At 45.9% G+C, this 18,167-nt stretch overlaps 1 protein-coding gene and 1 long non-coding RNA gene across 2 annotated transcripts; both read right to left on the bottom strand.

Moving 5' to 3' along the window:
• Positions 1 to 2,844: 2,844 nt before the first annotated feature.
• On the bottom strand, positions 2,845 to 5,514 carry LOC112880061. The gene is made up of 6 exons (XM_025944523.1): positions 5,438 to 5,514; positions 4,336 to 4,669; positions 4,070 to 4,234; positions 3,865 to 3,918; positions 3,611 to 3,757; positions 2,845 to 3,345 (listed from the first exon to the last, which is right to left on the bottom strand). Exons 1-6 carry the CDS (start codon positions 5,512 to 5,514, stop codon positions 2,968 to 2,970), a joined length of 1,155 nt encoding a protein of 384 aa, XP_025800308.1. The 3' UTR covers positions 2,845 to 2,967.
• A 6,967-nt stretch (positions 5,515 to 12,481) lies between these two features.
• Positions 12,482 to 13,768, bottom strand: LOC112882254. The gene is made up of 3 exons (XR_003226630.1): positions 13,530 to 13,768; positions 13,032 to 13,201; positions 12,482 to 12,941 (listed from the first exon to the last, which is right to left on the bottom strand). It is a non-coding gene; the product is annotated as an uncharacterized LOC112882254 (long non-coding RNA).
• Between the last annotated feature and the right edge of the window lie 4,399 nt (positions 13,769 to 18,167).

Consider the following 18,167-nt stretch of genomic DNA (forward strand, 5'->3'; position numbering starts at 1 on the left):
AGCATTTAATACTTATATGTGATATGAATAATCTGGTACATGCTTGTACACTTTCGTCGGGCAACAATTGAGTGAGATAGGATCAAATCTGGCTCAATAAAAACTCAAACCTCTCCATTTCCATGTATGTTCAGCGACAAAAGGTGAAAAACTGAAATGACAAAGGTTCTTTTGTGCTTAGCTATTCCTTATAAAGAGGAGCTCTGAAATATCAGCTCGTCGTCTCATTTATCCCGTGAAATAACTGAAGCATAACGATGGGACTACATATATAGGCTGGGAGAGGAGCTCAGTGAACAGCATGGCAGCTATTTTAAATGGTCACTGCTGAGTGAGGTTCCAACTAGAAGTGAGAGGCATTGGGAATGAGAGAGAGAGAGCCGATTGCCACCCAAATGAGCATTTTGTGCACTCCTGCCAGCATATGCTTGAGTTCACACTAGCATGACGTCCAAAGGTAGTCATGGTACCGGTGTTGGTAGTGGTTGAATATATAACATTGCAATATTAGCTTCGGGGGCCGTACACTCCTATCTCCTTTTTTAAAGAAAAATTGTAACATTAGTAAATATAAGATAGAGTAGTTAATAGTTTTGTTGATTGATGTCAATATGATCAAAGCCACCAATAGGTTTGCTACTCCCTTTGTCCCAGTATATAGGAATTTCTTGTAATGTTTCCAACAAATGTCCAGGATCATAGCATATCCTATCGATCTAAAGAATTACTTGGCCTCGTGTTCATGAAACATATTATGAACCTAGTACATGGCTAGAAATGCTTATATTTGCAACATACGTAATACTAAATAGATGTCAAGTTATAATGTATCACATCAAAATACAAGGTTCTATTTCACAATACTATAGCTTTACCTTGTTTTATCACACCATAATAACTATCTTGTGATATATTTGTGTGTTGATGATGTCTTGTGTTTTCTAACATATTGCCTTACTATGTCATATGGTTTTGCTTGCATACCATTCACCATGAATTGCATGTTGTTGAGCTTAATTCAAATTATTTATGATGCTTTTGTGATGCATATCATTCATTGCATCTTGCATGCTCTGTAAATGCAGAGTTATTCAAAACAAATGACTTTGCTTTTGTATCGTGGTAATAACACCATTAAAATTGAGCTTGATGATGGAACAAGACATTTGGAGCTTAATTACAATAAAGCTAGCATTTGGCCAAGAATTTAAGCTGAGGTTGTTATTTGGCAAGAACATTGAATGATGGTGGAGTACTACATTGGAGATTCTCCCAGAAACAAGCAGGATGACCAACCTCCTTGGCTCCTTTACCTCTGCCTGCACCCACATACATTATTGTCATCATAGTCATCCTCCAACCATGTCAACCACCTAGGCAAACTCATTGACCAAGGCATCAGAACACTCAATCTCAAGGGAGAACTTGGAGAGGGCCTTCTCACTGTCGTTGAACAATAAGGGCACCTGCTGATGATGCCATTGTGCTCACAAAGAAAAGTATGGATTTTGCCGAACAAGCGATATGGGGTAGATAAAAGATGGGATATTATGCAATGCAAGCCATTAGGGATGGATTAGGGATTTCTCGGATCGGCTGCAGTTATTTTAGCTGCAGCTGAAGCTTTTTACTGTAGCATGCAGACACCTTTTCAAGGCCGCCACTGCAGCAGCCACGGCTGGTAAGTGCAGCCGATCGGGCCCTGTGTATGCCAAGAGTGGAAGGGAATTAGAAATTTTGTAGGCGGAAATGAGAAATAAAAGTTTAAATGTGAGTGCCACTAAGCATTGCACAGTTTAATGCAACAGTGCTATGAATGATAAAACGTGGCATATATACAACATTTCCAAACGATTTATAGGACCGGCCATGGGATACAGTAAAACCTTATCCCATGGATTTGAAGTTTTTGTTTGTATCTTTCATGTTTAATGGTAAGACCGTGAGTGAAAGAGCATATCTCGTATGAGCTCTCTGGTAGTCAAATTTCAGGCATATCTTGCCACATTAAAATCAATCTCAGAATTTTTGCCCCTTGCATGAACGTGCTTGTTATGCCACATTACATGAACATGCTACAGTTGTTTGCCATTCAAGCATGTTTCTAGTTGTAAATGTACAAAGTTAATGGTTATTTGCGTGTGTGTGTGTTTTTGGTGGTGGGGGGGGGGGGGGGTATTTTTACATGATTTCCTTTCTACCTTTCAAATTGAAGCTACTAGAATTTTGTCGCATGTTGTTCTTTTTACAGAGTATAGGAGTAAGAATTTATATTACTCATGATGAATAAATAAATTTTAAATTTCATATCTCACATGGAAAAAAAATAGAGACCTGACTTTATGGTGTACGTGGGCTTGTCATGCTTATTAACTGGGCTTGTTGCCTATTACTTATTAGCTGGCCTTGTTGCATGCATATTAGATGGGCCGCAAGTTCATGTTGGCCTTCCATTGTGCTGCATGGCCTTTGACTAACAAACAACGAACTATATGTAGATTTGTGACAAATAAATAGGGTAAAAGTTCTGTCTTGGTCGGAGTGGGGATAGCATCTCTTCTGCATGTCTATGGAGTTTTGCAAAACCTAACACATCAAGCTCTGGATCCCAGTGACATCATTCGTTGACGCTCTCTGCATTTCTGCAACTTTGAACTATTTCATGCCAAACACATTGAAGGCAAGGTCCCGGGGCTTCCAGGGATGTGCCAGACCTTCTATCTTACCATGCTCACAGAAGAGATTTCCGGGTTAAACAAGCTCAGCACCACCTTCTTAAGCCATGCTTCTTCTCTTCAGAAACTTTACATGGCAACTCAAAAGGGAACAGAGCACTAAGGCACATGCACATATTACAAAACTAAACTAGAGGTGAACGACGAGACACAGATGCTGTATCAATCAATGGCTGGTTACATCTGCACACCCGCTCAGAGCAACAACACAGAAAGTGTATTCCACACAAAGTCACGGGCAGTTAGCATTCTTGCCGGGTCCTCCGTAGTAGAAGTACGTGCCCCATGCGCCATTGTTGCCGTCCTGCACGTCGTAGCAGTTGGACTGCTCGGTGAAGGTTCCCAGCCCCTTGGGGGCGCTCAGCTGGTTGCTGCTGTCCACCACCTGGATGTTCTTGAAGTAGCTTGCCTTGCCGAACCCTTCCTCCGGGAAGTGCCCGCTGCCCATCTGCGTCGACGTGTGCGTGCCGTCAGGCTCCGAGTTCACCACCTCGCCGCCCCACTCGATCATCGACGCGCTGTCGGCGAGGTAGGAGAAGAGGAAGGACGGCCAGTAGCCCAAGACGTACTCCTTGCCAAACTGCATCCACCAGTTCCCTTCCTTCGGATCCTGCGCACACGGAGCAGACGAAGAGCAGAATGGTTATTAGATAACAGCTCATCATAAAAGTGTTTACTAGTATGCAGTGCATGTGGTTTGCACAGGAAACCATCTTTAAATACTGTTATCGGTGCGAGCATGGGCAGAAGCATTTTTGTACCAATTGGGGCAAAGATTCTCTGGCACTGTGGTGACCGTGCAGATTCTTAAGGCACTAAGCAGAGCATGTGGTGATGTTTAATTGTTGCTTTAGTTTCTCAGTCTTAGTGCTCACCTTCCAGATCAGTATGCTGATGTCAGACTGGGATCCACCGTAGTTAGAGATGGGGAAGATGCTCGCCCCCATGGCAATCTCGTTGTTGATCTGAATGAATCCCGAGCACAAGATGTTGTAGCACCCTGTTGCCTGGTATGCATCACTCTGCAAATGCACAACAGTACTAGGTTAATGTTTGGTCGTGAGAATTGTTCACCACACAAGTGCAGAACTACTTTAATACAAAGCATTAGCGACATTGTGATACTTACCGTCCAGTATGTAAACAATCTAGTGTTGTTGTCTCCATACAAGTCCGGGCTAACCTGATGAGCAACACATCATACAACACTAGTAAGCACACAAATCCAAGTTGCCTCACCAAAGGACCAACTCCACAGCCAAGAAGTTTAGTGTGTGTGTCAATGTCAAGTACAGCTTTGATTGAACTCAATGAGTTCAGGCTCTTTGGAGTACCTGCCAACCAGCCTCAATGCTGTTAAGATCCTCCCCAAATGAACCACCCAAGATCCACAGCTGGGACAGGCTGAACTCATTCGCCTGCTGAATCTTGGGCTCCCAAACATTAATGGTGGCCTTAGCACCGAAGTACTTATCGCCCTGGACGTACGCTATGGCATGCTGAATTCCACAATGAGAACAGTGCAGTAATCAGAAGATGTCAATGGAACTACTACTACGATGTTCGATCTCAAGCTCTCAAAAAGATAAAACACACATACTTGGTGACCACCCTCGCTGAGCATGTTAGGGTCAACAGACATTGGGTTCGGAGCAGTATGCCGTTTCCTGCCATACCGCCGAATGGAGCTGGCTCGGAGCAGGTCGTCCCTCGTCCTCCTGATCGGGACCGTGCCCTCTGAACACCTACCATTCTGATGCCACAGCTGGAGCTTTGGTTTCTCGCCGGCGTCGTTGGAGCTTATGCTGCTCTTCGCCTCATCGTACAGACCCTCTGGCTGGTACGCCGGCCTAAACTGCAACGAGTAAGATTTTGAGCCCGGTGAAAATGGAGCGTGGACAAAACAACCATTTGCAGTCAGATGATTTTGGTTCCTGCACTCTTGTTATGTGCAAGAAGAACGGCCTTCCCCTTGCCGTGCCGCCCAGGGGAACAAGGGCCCTCGCCGCGCAGCCCGTCGCTTTGACTCGTCGTCCAGGGAGGAGGATTTCGTGAGAGTGGAGAAAAGAGTCCGTGGGGAAGAAGACGCTGTTACCGTTTGCTTGTAAATGGACGATCCAGATTTGAGCTAATGCATCTTCCGTGGTCTCTGAATTGATCGAAGCAATTCAGAGGACCCCGTTCCCTGTCCATCACATGTAAAACTGAGATTTTCTACATCCACTCTCTAGTCTCTCCTAATGGCGCATGTGATCAGGACCTAGCGGTGTACTAATTGGAGCATAGGATCCCACTGAGAAGCATTCAATAGAAGACGTGACCAGCTCTCTGATATATAGCTGTCCAATCCAAAACGACACCCAGACTCAGTTCATCATACGAGGCACCGCGTGTTGACTTTGAGAAATAATAGTTTTGGACCTGGCACAGGTCCGGGTCATTGCTCAAATTTTCATTCACATCTCTGTGACGCGGTGCTGCATATGATTGCCACATTTTTATTCACATTTAGTACGAGTGACTTGGTGCTGCATTATTGCTCCATTTTTCACTCATCTCTTGCGATGGAGGTGGTTAGCACCCGGAACAGCCTATAAATAGCCATGGAAGATGGATGGATTGACACCGGGGAAGGGCAAACAAAAGAAAGCTGAGAGCTAGGGAGAGAAGAGTGAGGGATGAAGGGTGGCCACACAGCAGACCGTGTGAGTGTGCCGGTGGTGGTGCTGCTGCTGCTGATGGCAGTCATCTTGCTGCCGGCGGCAGCTCCATTGGCCATGGCCCTCTCCGAGTCCGAGCCGCAGGGATCGGGTGATGGAACCAGCAGAGCAGTTGTGCCGGCGTCCGGCAGAACTACGAGACGTCTTTTGGAGTGTACAGAAACATGGGGTCTTTGTGTCTATAGCGATGAATGTTGTCCCGGGACATTTTGTGATCTCAATGCAGGACAAGGCGGTGGGTTTTACGGGGCTTGCGTGCCCCCTTGTTGGTGGAAAGAAGGAGGATGCAACGGTTCCTCTTAGAGATACTATGTTTGTTTATGGGTATCACCAGGTGTATGTTTGTGCTTCTTGTGCAATTGGGATGTTTATGGGTATCATCAGGCGTGTTCGTGCTTCTTGTGCAATTGGGAATTATCATCTATTTTTATTACATACTATCTGGTACTCTTTTCATAATTATGAGTCACTTTTGACTTTCTTTTACTCTGTTCATTTTTTTTTGTGTAAACAGAAAAATATAAATAAGTTGTACTTTTTTAAGAAAATAAATAAGCTATAATTAAAGTATCTCTACTAATAAAACAAATCACAATAAAGTAAATAACATATTTAAAAAAAATCAATGAGATGAACGGTTAAACATAGTAATTCTGAACAGAGAGTGTATATGCCTAGCTAGACCGTAGGCTTTTCTGTGTAAGGACACGAAGCTATCTATTTAACGTGTACCTTCCTTCCCTAATTTATGTGGAATTGTACATCTCTTTTCTTTTTTCTTTTCAACTGAAACTATAAAACTCTTGTTTTAAAAGGGCTACGCTGACCCTGTTTGGGCGCTCTCTTGAGCAGTGTGATGCGAGAGGCCCTGGTATGGTGGGCACGCCACAGCCGGACGCTGCTTCAACGGCAATAGCAGGCGCGACTGGATCTGGCTGGATGCCCGTAGCTTAGTAAACCCAAGAAATTAGAGGAATGTCATCAGCATGGAACAGGTGGGGCACAGGAGCACTATGGCTATGGCGCGGACTGCCATCAGCGAGCGAAATCGATGGGTACAACGGGTGTGAGAGAAAGCACAAGAAACGAGTGCGCGCGACGACGGGAGCACGGTTGGCCGCAAACTCGAACAGGCCACTAAAAATCTTGTGCACACTATATCAAATCACTACCCGGACAACAGGACCAACTGGTATGCGTGCTGGCGAGTGTGCCGGTGACGTCTCTCAACGCAAAAGGTTCTACTGTTTTACCTGCAGATATAACACCTCAAACATTATCAAAATAGTATAAATATTAAACCGTAATTGCTGTGATAAATTGCATTGGAAATAGGTACCCGCTGCTATGTTTGTTAAGACCATTTGCACGCAACACTGCAATACTTATTTCTTCTTTATGTTTCCTTTCCTTTTCTCTGCTTGGCTGCAGACATCAACTCCTGCAGTGACCAAACGCAAACGATCACCCCCAGGTAATAACGATGACTGCACTATACAGTCCTTGAGGTAACTGCATACGGATGAAACTCAGTTCATACAGAACAAAGTATTCTGGGAATGGAATGCACAACGTTACATACTGAAAGATGCATGTTGCCAATCATTTTGCTTCACAGAGCAAGACGCTCGACGAAATATAAGCTCAACCTTGACAAAAATGATGACATGTATGGTTACGGTGCTTAATATTCTTACATTGCTTGCTGGGGGAATCGGGGTGCTCTCCTTCGTTTCGTTCTAGCCCCACCGTTGTATTTTTCAAAAAAAAAAAATCGCTCCCTCGTGGGCGCTTTGGTGACCCATTTGGCCATCTTGACCCATTCTAGTGATATGTTCGTGCAGGCTGCATCAAATCAACTGTCGCACCGCTGAGCTGGCCAATTCACAGGCTATAAAACCGAAGAACTATATTTAGGTTTGTAGTTTTTCACTAAAGAAGGGATTTCCACACAATACTTTTTCCTAGCATCAGCCTGGGTGTCGTGTATTTATTTGTGGCCTCTTGTTTTCTGCGACAAGGGGTGATATTATATTAACCAAATCATTTAATCCATGATGGATTTCTGGTGACATTTATTGAAAACATCATAACTTAGACAACATTTGTGACGATTTATAAATTTTCGTAATAGATTTGCATATGGACCATACAACCTCCAGTTTATTTTGTGACACTTAAAATTGTCACAGATTGATAGCATGAGAACGTCATGGATTTGTCCTGGGCCCAAATTTTGTGACAAATTATAATTCGCCACATTATGTTGAATCAACAATATAAGTATTATAATGTGATAATGTAAATAAATTTATACCAACCGTATAATGTGATCCATTTGACTAAATTATTGAGGCAACGAAGCAGCAAGCAACACGAGTGGAGTCTAACTAGCAAAGAAAAAAGAACTAAACCGACAAATAGCTCATAGTGGGGAGAGCATATGCTAAGTTGATTGAAGCAGAAAGCAAAACGGGTGGAGTCTAACTAAAAAAATTTAAACCAACAAAAGCCTCAGTGGTGAGTTTACGACCACGTTGTCATTTGACCTAATAGAAAACCTGCAATCCACTTACCACTCAGACCTTCGCTTGCTGGCTTGCAGTTTGGATGTTTGCACTATTTTATTCCTATTTTCTAACCACAACGCTCATAAGTACACTCCCCCAAAACGTTTGAAGCTAGTTAGAACCAAACTTTAACCATTTTCATGAAACACAATATAATATTTACCATATAATTTGCTTTTCATAATAATATATGAATGTTTTTGCTAATTATTTAGTTTTCTAGGAATTTAAATGCATTTTAACTACTTAATGTCATTTTCTTGATGATGATATGACTCATTATAAATTACCAAAAAAGTTTCATTATAAATTACCAAAAAGGTTTCATCGAAACAGTCAAATTTATGAAGCGTTTGTCACAGTTTCTCCCCTACTTAAGACACACCACTATGTCTTTGTGCCATAAACGGGCGTGAGGGGGCGGAGTGGGGGTGGCATAAACGGGCGACATGGTGTTGCCATGTGCCGGCGGCGTCATTTGGTGTTGGGGTGAGAAACGAACGGGAGAAGGGTGAGGAAGAAAGAATGAGTTGTGACCGCACAAGGATGGATGACCCCGTCCGCTCTTTTTTGGGGGATGGCTTCATCAAGGATCTCAAGGAATATTCTTGTCACAGATCCCCATCTCAACGCCAAACACATGTCCATGTCCCTTCCCATTCTCCCTCATCGCTCTTTGTCCCTCGAATTGGATTGAACTGAACACACCCTTAAATTAGCATTCTATTTTTCTTTTGCATGTGCATGCACATGTGCTCAGATTATGTGATGTCCAGAGAATAGCTTGCGGTGCTGAGACACGTGTGTGGGTATGCAGCCGCAGCATTTTGTCCAGAGAATAGCTTGCGGTGCCTAGACCCTTGTTTAGTCGTTTTGCCTAATTAAAGGAAAAGAGAAGAGCTTAAAAAGCTTGATCGGAGTAACCTCCCCCCCCCCCCCCCCCCCTGGCTGGAACACACTCTGCACTCGAAATACTACTGTAGTACTCTTCCTTGGATTTGTTTAGTGTAGGTGTAGCACTGTCGGGAGTTAGTGTGGAATCGAGCATCGCTCGGACTCCAGAAAAATTCTTCCGGAGATTGGTGAGCTCTTGTATCTTTTATTCATTTCCTTTGCAAGAATTAAGTACTTGTTTAGTCATATATTTCTATATATGTTAGTGTTGGATCTAGTCTTATCTTGAGTTTAGATGCGTGCATAGTTACTAACACTTAGCCCCCTTGAGCATGCTTATTTCTCTATGGGTGATTCGCCATAATTCTCTTCGGCTTTCCTCTTTAGTTAGCCGGGGTTAGTGGAAGTTAAGTCGGGGGTCTTTCTCTTAAGCTGAGGGGAAGATCTCAGCATTATTCGCAGATGAGGCATTCGGGAGTAATGTTGACTTTGAAGGTTTGCGTACTCGAATATATAGTTAGGTTAGCCAATAGTGGTGACGGCCTGTTCAGTCTATGTAGTCTCTCGCGCCGATGCGTTAATACGGCCAAAATAAGATGCCATGCTACCCCATTGTGTGGATTCCTTGATGTGGTACACCTTGTGAAGTCCTACATTGACACTTTTGAGTTGCCAAAATTTTGTGAAAAATTATAATTTGTCACGTTATGTTCAATCGAAAATGTAAGTATTATATGCGATAACGTAAGGGCATGTTTGGAACCTCTAGGGATAACAGTTAGCCAGCTAAAGTTTTGTTAGCTAAAATAGGCCAGCTAACTATTAGCTGGCTAACTGTTAGCTGGGGATGTTTGGAACCTCCAGCTAATAGTATGGGATAACTATTAGCTGTTGTTAGCTGGGTTGGGCTGGCTAATGGGATAACAGTTACCTAGGGTCCAGCTAATAGTTATCCCACCTTTTAGCTAGGGGTATTTGGAACTCGCTCCTAGGGATAATTTTAGCTGATAACTGTTATCTTTAGAGGTTCCAGACAGGCCCTAAATAAATTTATAACAACCTTATAATGTGATCCATTTCACTAATTATCGAGGCGACGAAGCAGCAAGCAACACAAGTGGACTCTAACTAGAAAAATAAAAGAACGAAACCAACAAATAGCTCATAGTGGGGAGAGCATATAATAATTTGATTGAAGATGCAAGCAAAATGGGTGTAGTCTAACTAAAAAACAAAAAATAAGTCAACGAAAAAACTCAGCGGCAAGTTTACGACCAAGTTGTCATTTGACCTAACAAAAAACCTAGAATCCACTTACTACTCAGACCTTAGCTTGCTGGTTTGCAGTTGGAATGTTTCTACTATTTTACTTGTATTCTCTAACCACAACGCTCATAACTACACTCCTCCAAAACATTTGAAGGCACTTAGACCAAACTTTAACCATTTGTTATGAAACACTATATAATATTTACCATGTAATTTGGTTTTCATAAGATTTATGAACATTTTTGGTAATTTTTCAATTTTCTAGAAAATCAAATGCATTTTAACTACTTAATGTCATTTTCTTGATAATGAAACTAAACATATCCAAAAAATTTAATTTTTTGGAAGGGGACTAATATGACTCATTCTAACTTACCAAAGCGTTTGCCACAGTTTCTCTCCTACTTAAGACACACCACTACGTCTTTGTGACACTCCTTTGTCACAAGATTAATTAATAAGCCCTAATCATGGAAGTAACTCCTGGGTTAAGGGATAAATCAGGGTTTGTGCCAAATATTGACCAAATCTCAGTTTTGAAATTTGAATCCAAAACATTTTTCGAATCTTGGAAACTTTCGATATAAAAATTGTTCCATGATCAGTGGTGGGTGGCGATCCTCTCGGCGTGATGGGCGGCACTCGGGGCAGCGACCTCCTGCGGCATGGAGGCTGGCACATGGGGGCGGACTGGGGGCGCCGTGACGGGTTCGGCAGGCGTGAGGAGGCATTGCGATTGGACGATTTAGTGGCGTGAGGGCGGTGCAACGGGTCGAACGGGCACCAGAGGCCGGCACGACAGGCGCGAGAACGTGGAGTTGGCGGGCGAGCGGGTGCCATGGTGTGGCCGCGTGCTGACGGCGTCGCAGGCATTGGGGGCAACAGAGTGGCGCGACGGGCGTGAGGGGGCAGAGTGGGGGTAGCACAAACGGGTGATGTGGTGTATCCATGTGCCGACGGCATCATTTGGTGTTGGGGTGAGAAACAAATGGATGAAGCGTGAGGAAGAAAGAACGAGTTGTGACCGCACGAGGGTGCCTGACCCTTTCCGCTCTTTTTTCAGGGATGGAGGGTCTGTTCGGATCCAATGGAAAGAGAAAGAGAAAGTGCAAAACTTTTGCTCTTTTGCACTTTTTTTTTACTTTTGCATCCAAACACCCCAAAGTGCAAAAGGGCAAATGCTACGGTAATTTTGCTAATTATGGATTAATTAGGCTTAATAGATTCGTCTCGTCATTTAGTCCTCATCTATATAATTAGTTTTTTAATTAAACTATATTTAATACTTCTAATTAGCGTCCAAACATCTGATGTGACAGGAGTAAAAATTTTACCATTTGCCCTTTTGCCATTTGCCCTTAGATCCGAACAGCACCGGAGTCATCCAAAATCTACAAGGATATTCTTGTCTCAGGTCCCTGTCTCAACACCAAACACGTGTCCAAGTGGGACTACCCCTTCCCATCCTCCTCAATGCTCTTCATACCTCGAATTTGTTTGATCCGAACACAACCTTAAATTAGCATTATATTTTTCTTTTGCATGTGCATGCACATGTGCTCAGGATATGTGACGTCCAGAGAATAGCTTCTGGTGCCAAGACACATGTGTAGGTCTGCAGCCGCAACATTCTGTCTAGATAATAGCTTGCGGTGCCAAGACCCTTGTTTAGTCATTTTGCCTAATTAAAGGAGAAGAGAAGAGCTTAAAATGCTTGATCGTGCATTACGTGTCATTTCCAAACCTTAATTGTCTAACACACGAGCATGGCAGCAGAACGTACATTTGTGAGCTTGTCATTGCCACACCTAGGACAACTACAAAGCGCGGAAAAGAAGTCAACAGACCAATTGATTACTTGCCACGAACGAGAAAGAGTCATCCCTCTTGCCGCCCTCCTCGCTATTTTTGTCCTCCACTTGTCCGGCTTCAAGGATGCAAGAGCATCAGCATGATCAACCTCAGTACCAGCCCTCTCTCCATCCTCCGAGTTGGGTAACAAAGACAACATCCATGACATCGATCTATGACGGCCAAGAAATGCCCCAGCCTCACCTCGAGCTCACCCTTCCTCCTCCAACCCAAAGACTATCACAGAAGTATCCCCAGCACTGAAGGTTTTTATGACCGTGTCAGTGATCATATCTCTATCACCGTCAGCATCGACAAAACCATGACCATCGACAATAATAAAATAAAATAAAATAAATTGAGAAAATACCAATATTGAATACATAAGAGAAAGAACTTCCAGAAATATGCATTCCTTTACAAATCAAAATCTCAGATAATAAGGTCTCCAAATTTATGACTAGAACACTTTCAGAAAGCATTATCTGTGTTGACACAGCTTCAAAAAATTTAAAATAATAGAATAACATGTCTAGGCTCCAAGTATCTTAGATCTGGACATTGGCTTATCAATTTCTGAAAGTGAAAAAACTGACAACAAACAGGCCTCGCTTTCTAGAGCTTAAAAGTACTTTCCAAATGAACATTGACTTATCAAATTCTTGAGTGCATAATCCAAATGAACATGGATTTGTTGGAAAATATTTATCATCCAATCTTCATCTTCATTGCCGGAGCCCGGACAGCTCCACCTCCCACCTCAGCAAGGGATTCCAAAATATTGGAAAAGCCCCAACAGCCAGCGCCATGAACAAACCACGACGCCCAGAACGCTACTGGACATTCATTTTGTGAGAAAGATAATGGATAATCAAAGGTAGATATGTCTGACAAGCGATAAGCTGAAGAGAAAGAAGGGGTAACATTAGTCGCTGAAAAAAAATATAGAACGGGTAACATTAGTATTATTCAACGTTAGGTGAGGTTCAGACCTGTGCATATTCTAAGTATTGCAATACGTGCCCTGGCTTAAGTGACAAAGGCTGCATCAGGGAGGCCTTAACATGTTATCTCCGCTGCCTGATGTCTCTCTGTTCCTCTTCTCTTCACTTGGCTAAGCATAAAGCAGGAAGCAGCGGCTCTGCTTCCCTCCTCTCCGATGCTGAAGAAACAGGACGACCGCTACAAAATTTTAGGTTTGCCCCATAAACAATTTTCTTGCAAACTCTAAAGTTACTAATAACCTATGTTGTCAATAACTAAACATGTGACATGCGGACTCTGTTTTTCATATTTTACTAAAATCAATTTCTGTTGGTCAAAACAAATGCTCCTAAATTGAATCAAACGGAAAGCCCACAATATTACCTCACTAATTATTCTTCCAAGCTAAAGACCTTGCCTTGCAGATATTAGCTTTGCTAAATCCCAGTCACTTTATTTCAAAAAAAAAACACAGTCACGCTCAGGATTCAAGAGAGCTGGTTCACCTGCTGCTATGCGGGTATGGCAATCCATCGAGCGTGTCGTGGGCGGGAGAGATGCGCCGCGTCCGTTTGCTGCCAGGGCGTCCATGGCTCTCTTGGAGTCCACATAGGGCCTCTACGCTGCCCTTTTCGGCGCGCGTCCGCTCTCCAGTTTGCACCTCCGCGACATCAGCACCGGGTGCGAAGCAGTGGCCGCGACTCCGTGGTTGCCGTTCTCCAATTTTGTATTCAGGCAGCCTTCTTTGGCTTTTTTTTCCTGAAAAAAAAAGCCTTCTTTGGCTGCTCCAGGTAAATACATATACATCGGATGGATGGATCGTCTACATACAGGAAGTACAGAAGCACTAGTACTACTTGTACAGGGGAGGAGGAGAGGAACTGAGCATTTTTTTCCCCTTCTCAACATACGTGGGGAACAACACTAGTCTGAACTCTGAGGAACTCTGAAGATGCAAGCTGCAAAGGCCAGCGAGGAAGGCCGCAGCTTTCGTTGTCTGGGCCCGGCTTGATCCCTGCAAAGGACGATCCAAAGATTCAGCAGACTGGTAGCTTGATTGATGTAGCGAAAATACCAGCATGAAACCAACCAACCACGAGAACCTTCATTCAGTTTGGAGAGTGGAACTACACTACAGAATTCACTTCGTTTACTTTTTTAGCATTCTACTAGACACTGCGAGTTCAGTACTGAAAGTTTACGAGCAAGATCAACAAGTACTGAAAGTTAAGCAGGTCTGAAGGTTGCAGTTCAGACAGGAGGCTCAGATCACACCTCGGTCGTGCAGAGCAGCGCTCCAGTCCCAGAAGATGACGGTGTCGGCGATGGCCAGGGGCGAGCCGAGGTAGTCCGTAGTCCGGCGCTAACTTGCATGCGCGAGAACTTGTGCGGGCGGCCGTGGTTGGAGGCGACGAGCTGGGGCGGTACCTGCGCGGGGTGTTCCCCGACGCTGCCGGTCCGATCGACGCCGGCGATCGTGCGCCGCGCCGCGACGGCGGGGTCCGCCATGCCCAACGGCGTCGGGAAGTCGTGCTCGTCTGGGTAGCACGAGTTTCGCGCCATCAACGGCAGGCGGGGCGAGCGTAACCTGCGCCGGAGGCGGCGCTCCCGGACCACGAGCACGGCGTGGCGGAGGCGGCGGCGGCGGCGTCGAGGAAGATATACCAAGGCAGGGGGGTATTTGAAAAATATAAGCTGCAATATGCAAATAATCGGATCGCGATGCGATCCAAAATAGGGGGTTAAATGTAAATACCAGGGGGCAATTTGCATGTATTCGGATCGCGATTAATAATCGGGATCCAGGGTATTTGCAATTTCAAAGGGGATGTTCTGTAAAACATTGGCGCCGGCGGCCATGGCGTCCGGCGACGCTGCCGGCAGAGACGGAGCTCCCGCTGCAGTACGGTAGGCGGATGCCCAGCAACCCGTGGTGTAGAGACCCCTCCTCCCCTCCCCAGTTCCCGTGGTTGCAGCGTGCGGCGGCGTCTGGGCGTCGAGCGAGCGAAGGGACCAACGAAGAAGATGAACAGAGCTACTGATTTTCTTCGGCTGTCCATGCGCTTAATGTGTTCGATGATTTGCCTGAACGAGCGGCAACTTTTCTTTTCTTAGATGAAAAGAAGCAAGAGGAGGAACCGGTTGCTGATCGTTTATGTTCTGATCAGAACCGGAAAGGCTTGGTAATAAGCATTAGTAACCGCTCATCCATAAGCAGCCCATTTGTTTGCAGCCCCTGGAACAACGATGATGATGCGTGCGCAGGAGCAAGAAGCAGCCTTGGTCACTGTGTTGGCCGGGTAGCACTCCATTCCCGTCCGTCTGAACTCTGAAGATTGACCCTTTCCCCGATCGAGTGCACTGGTTCAAAAAAATGTCAAGACCGTGTCACATTGCAAAGGAAAATGTTGCCTCGGGGCTAAACTACTGCCTTCTTCGGACGGTGACCAACCAAGCTTCGACCATGTGCTTGGAACTTTGGATTTACAAGATCTGCGATGTTGCAAGATCCGTGCTTCCCAACAGTTTCCCTATATATCGGATGAATTAGTCTAATTGATGCTCTCTGCGTCAGAGTCTTGCACACGTATGGCGATTGAAGTTGCAAGCAGCATTCCCACATGTCATCACAGTTCACAGGTAGCACGATCTGATATCTAAGATAGAAAACTTCAGAGACCGATGGTGCAACTTGGAAGCAAAGGTTCTTCAGGTCCGCTCTCAACACCACATCGACATTCACAAAGCGAACTGAACAGGAGGTCTCCATGCTGCCAAATCCATCACTTTCGATGCATTCAGGCTGCATTTGATGCTCCGGTCATCTCCTGCTCCGATCCATGCAACACCTGCCGCATCGCATTAGCTTGTTGCTTTCTTGTTCGATCCGCGCGTCGTCTCCATCAGTCCCGGAAGATGACGGTGGCGGCGATGGCCAGGAGCAGGGGCCGAGGCAGTCAGGCGCGAGCTTGCGCGCGGTCATGTGCGGGGGGCCGTGGTTGGAGGCGAGGAGCTCGGCGACGAGCCGGGGCGCTACCTCCGCCGCGGCGTACGTGCGCGGGGTGCCCCCCGACGCTGCCGGTCCAGTCGATGCCGGCGAGCGTGTGCCGCGCCGCGCCGCGCCGGCCGGACCACGAGCACGCGTGGCGCGCAGCGGGCCCCCGAAGGACATTCGCCGGCTTCCGCGGAGCACAACCCGAGGCTGCTCGCTCATCTCGGGTCCTCGGCTGCCGACCAACAGAGCGCCTTCGGTCTTTTCTGGGGGAGCCACAGGGGAACGGAGCGGAGCGCTTGTGAGGTCGAAGGACGAAGGGGCTTCCCGATTCCGGCCGGGAGTACGGCGGCGACGGCGGCGTCCAGGAAGATATACCAAGATAGGGGGGTATTTGCAAACCAGAGTCCTTTCTGTAAAAATATAGGGGTTAATATGCAAATAATCGGATCGTTATCTATAATCGCGATCCGAATTAGGGGGTGGTATGTAAATACCCGGGGGCTATTTGAAAATAATCGGGATCGCGACTATTATCGCGATCCAAATTAGGGGGGTATTTGCAATTTCTAGGGGGCTGTTGTGCAAAACTATCCGGTGCCGGCGGCCATGGCGTCCGGCGGCGCTGCTGGGCGGAGCTCTCGCTACAGCACGGTGGGGCAGCTGCCCGAGCTACTCGTGGTACAGAGACCCTTCCTCCTCCCCTCCCCAGCTCTGGTAGCCGCGACGTGCGGCGGCGTCTGGATCCTCCGCGGCTCGTCTCGTGCTTAAATGCTGCGCCCTGGGCCTTTGCCATCGCTGCATCGGAGAGGAACTGCTGCCCTGCCCGAGCACACAGGAAGGAGGAGGCGGTGAACCTGTCGCCGCCTTCGCTCTCCCGGCGGCCGCCGCGGCTCGTGCTCCTCGATCCGGAAGTGACGGGTCAACACATCCCCATGGAAACTGAGCTCCATGCATCCCAACAGTTTCTCTGTATATCGGATGAATTAGAGGTGTTTGTTTTCCACCTCTAGATTGTAGATTGTAGCTAGATTATTTCAATTTGTAAGCTAGATTATCATAATCCAATAACCTACTCTTCTCAAGCTTATAGATTATAATCTTAAATTATACAATCTTAGATGGAAACAAATAGGGTCTTAGTCTAGGCAATTGCTCTCTGGATGTTCTTACCTTGTGCCTGCTGTCGGCAGTCGAGCGTGTGCACACCAGTACTGCAATTTGAACTTCTGAAGTCTGAACACCCAGTGCAAAAGAGTTTCATTTTTGACTCGTCACGGAGAAAACTCCCTACCTCAGGGATTGAATTTGCAAGCAGCATTCTCATCCGCGCGCAGCCAACTTCGCAAGTGGGTTTCGTTCGGAATATAATACCCATCCCACAAATGGATTTCGTCAGAATGTCGTTGGGTAACATGTTATAATGCCTTTTCATTCTTTTCCAATTCATTTTATAATTTCTCACTTATTTTTCTACCGGGAGTTCCTTAACTGCCCCTGGGCCATCGATTAAAGCAGGGGCGAGCCTTGTTTTTTTCTCGGCGCCCTCTCCTCTCCTGCCGAGGAGCGCCGTCGCCCCGCCACCATTCCCACGACGCTCTAGCCGCGACACCGGCAGCCACCGAGCGTTGCAAGCCCCTGCCCCTGGTGCAGCAAGCCGAAGCCCTCAACCTCTCTAGCTGCAAGTCCCGGCTCCCGTCCTCACCCCATCCACCTCATCTTGCTAGTCACTGAATTTGTTTCTAGAGTTGGTGTGCGGACGGCTGCTGCTTGATTCGATGCTTCTGTGATGCGATTTGGCTCAGCCAAGTGAAAAAAAATGTAGAAGGTTTGACGATGCTGGTTGCTTGGATTTTGGGAGGGGTGGGATTAATTGGAGGCGCCATGCTGTTGCTAGCGGCCGCTGATTGCCGAGCAGACGCGATTTTCCTTGCTAGCACGAATAGATACGAGGACGGCTAAGTGCAAGCAATCAGGCGTTGATTCAGGTCACAGGCAACTCAATCCACTAGAGATGGAGAATCTGCACACCAAGATCACCAGCCGAGGCAAGAAGAGACAGAGAGAACAGATCGAGATTACGGAGGAGGCAGGGTATAATGGTCACTTTAAAGAAGTGAGAAATTATAAAAATGCATCGGAAAAGAGTGAA

Source organism: Panicum hallii, chromosome 2 (genome assembly GCF_002211085.1).
Source record: "Panicum hallii strain FIL2 chromosome 2, PHallii_v3.1, whole genome shotgun sequence".
Taxonomy (NCBI): domain Eukaryota; kingdom Viridiplantae; phylum Streptophyta; class Magnoliopsida; order Poales; family Poaceae; genus Panicum; species Panicum hallii.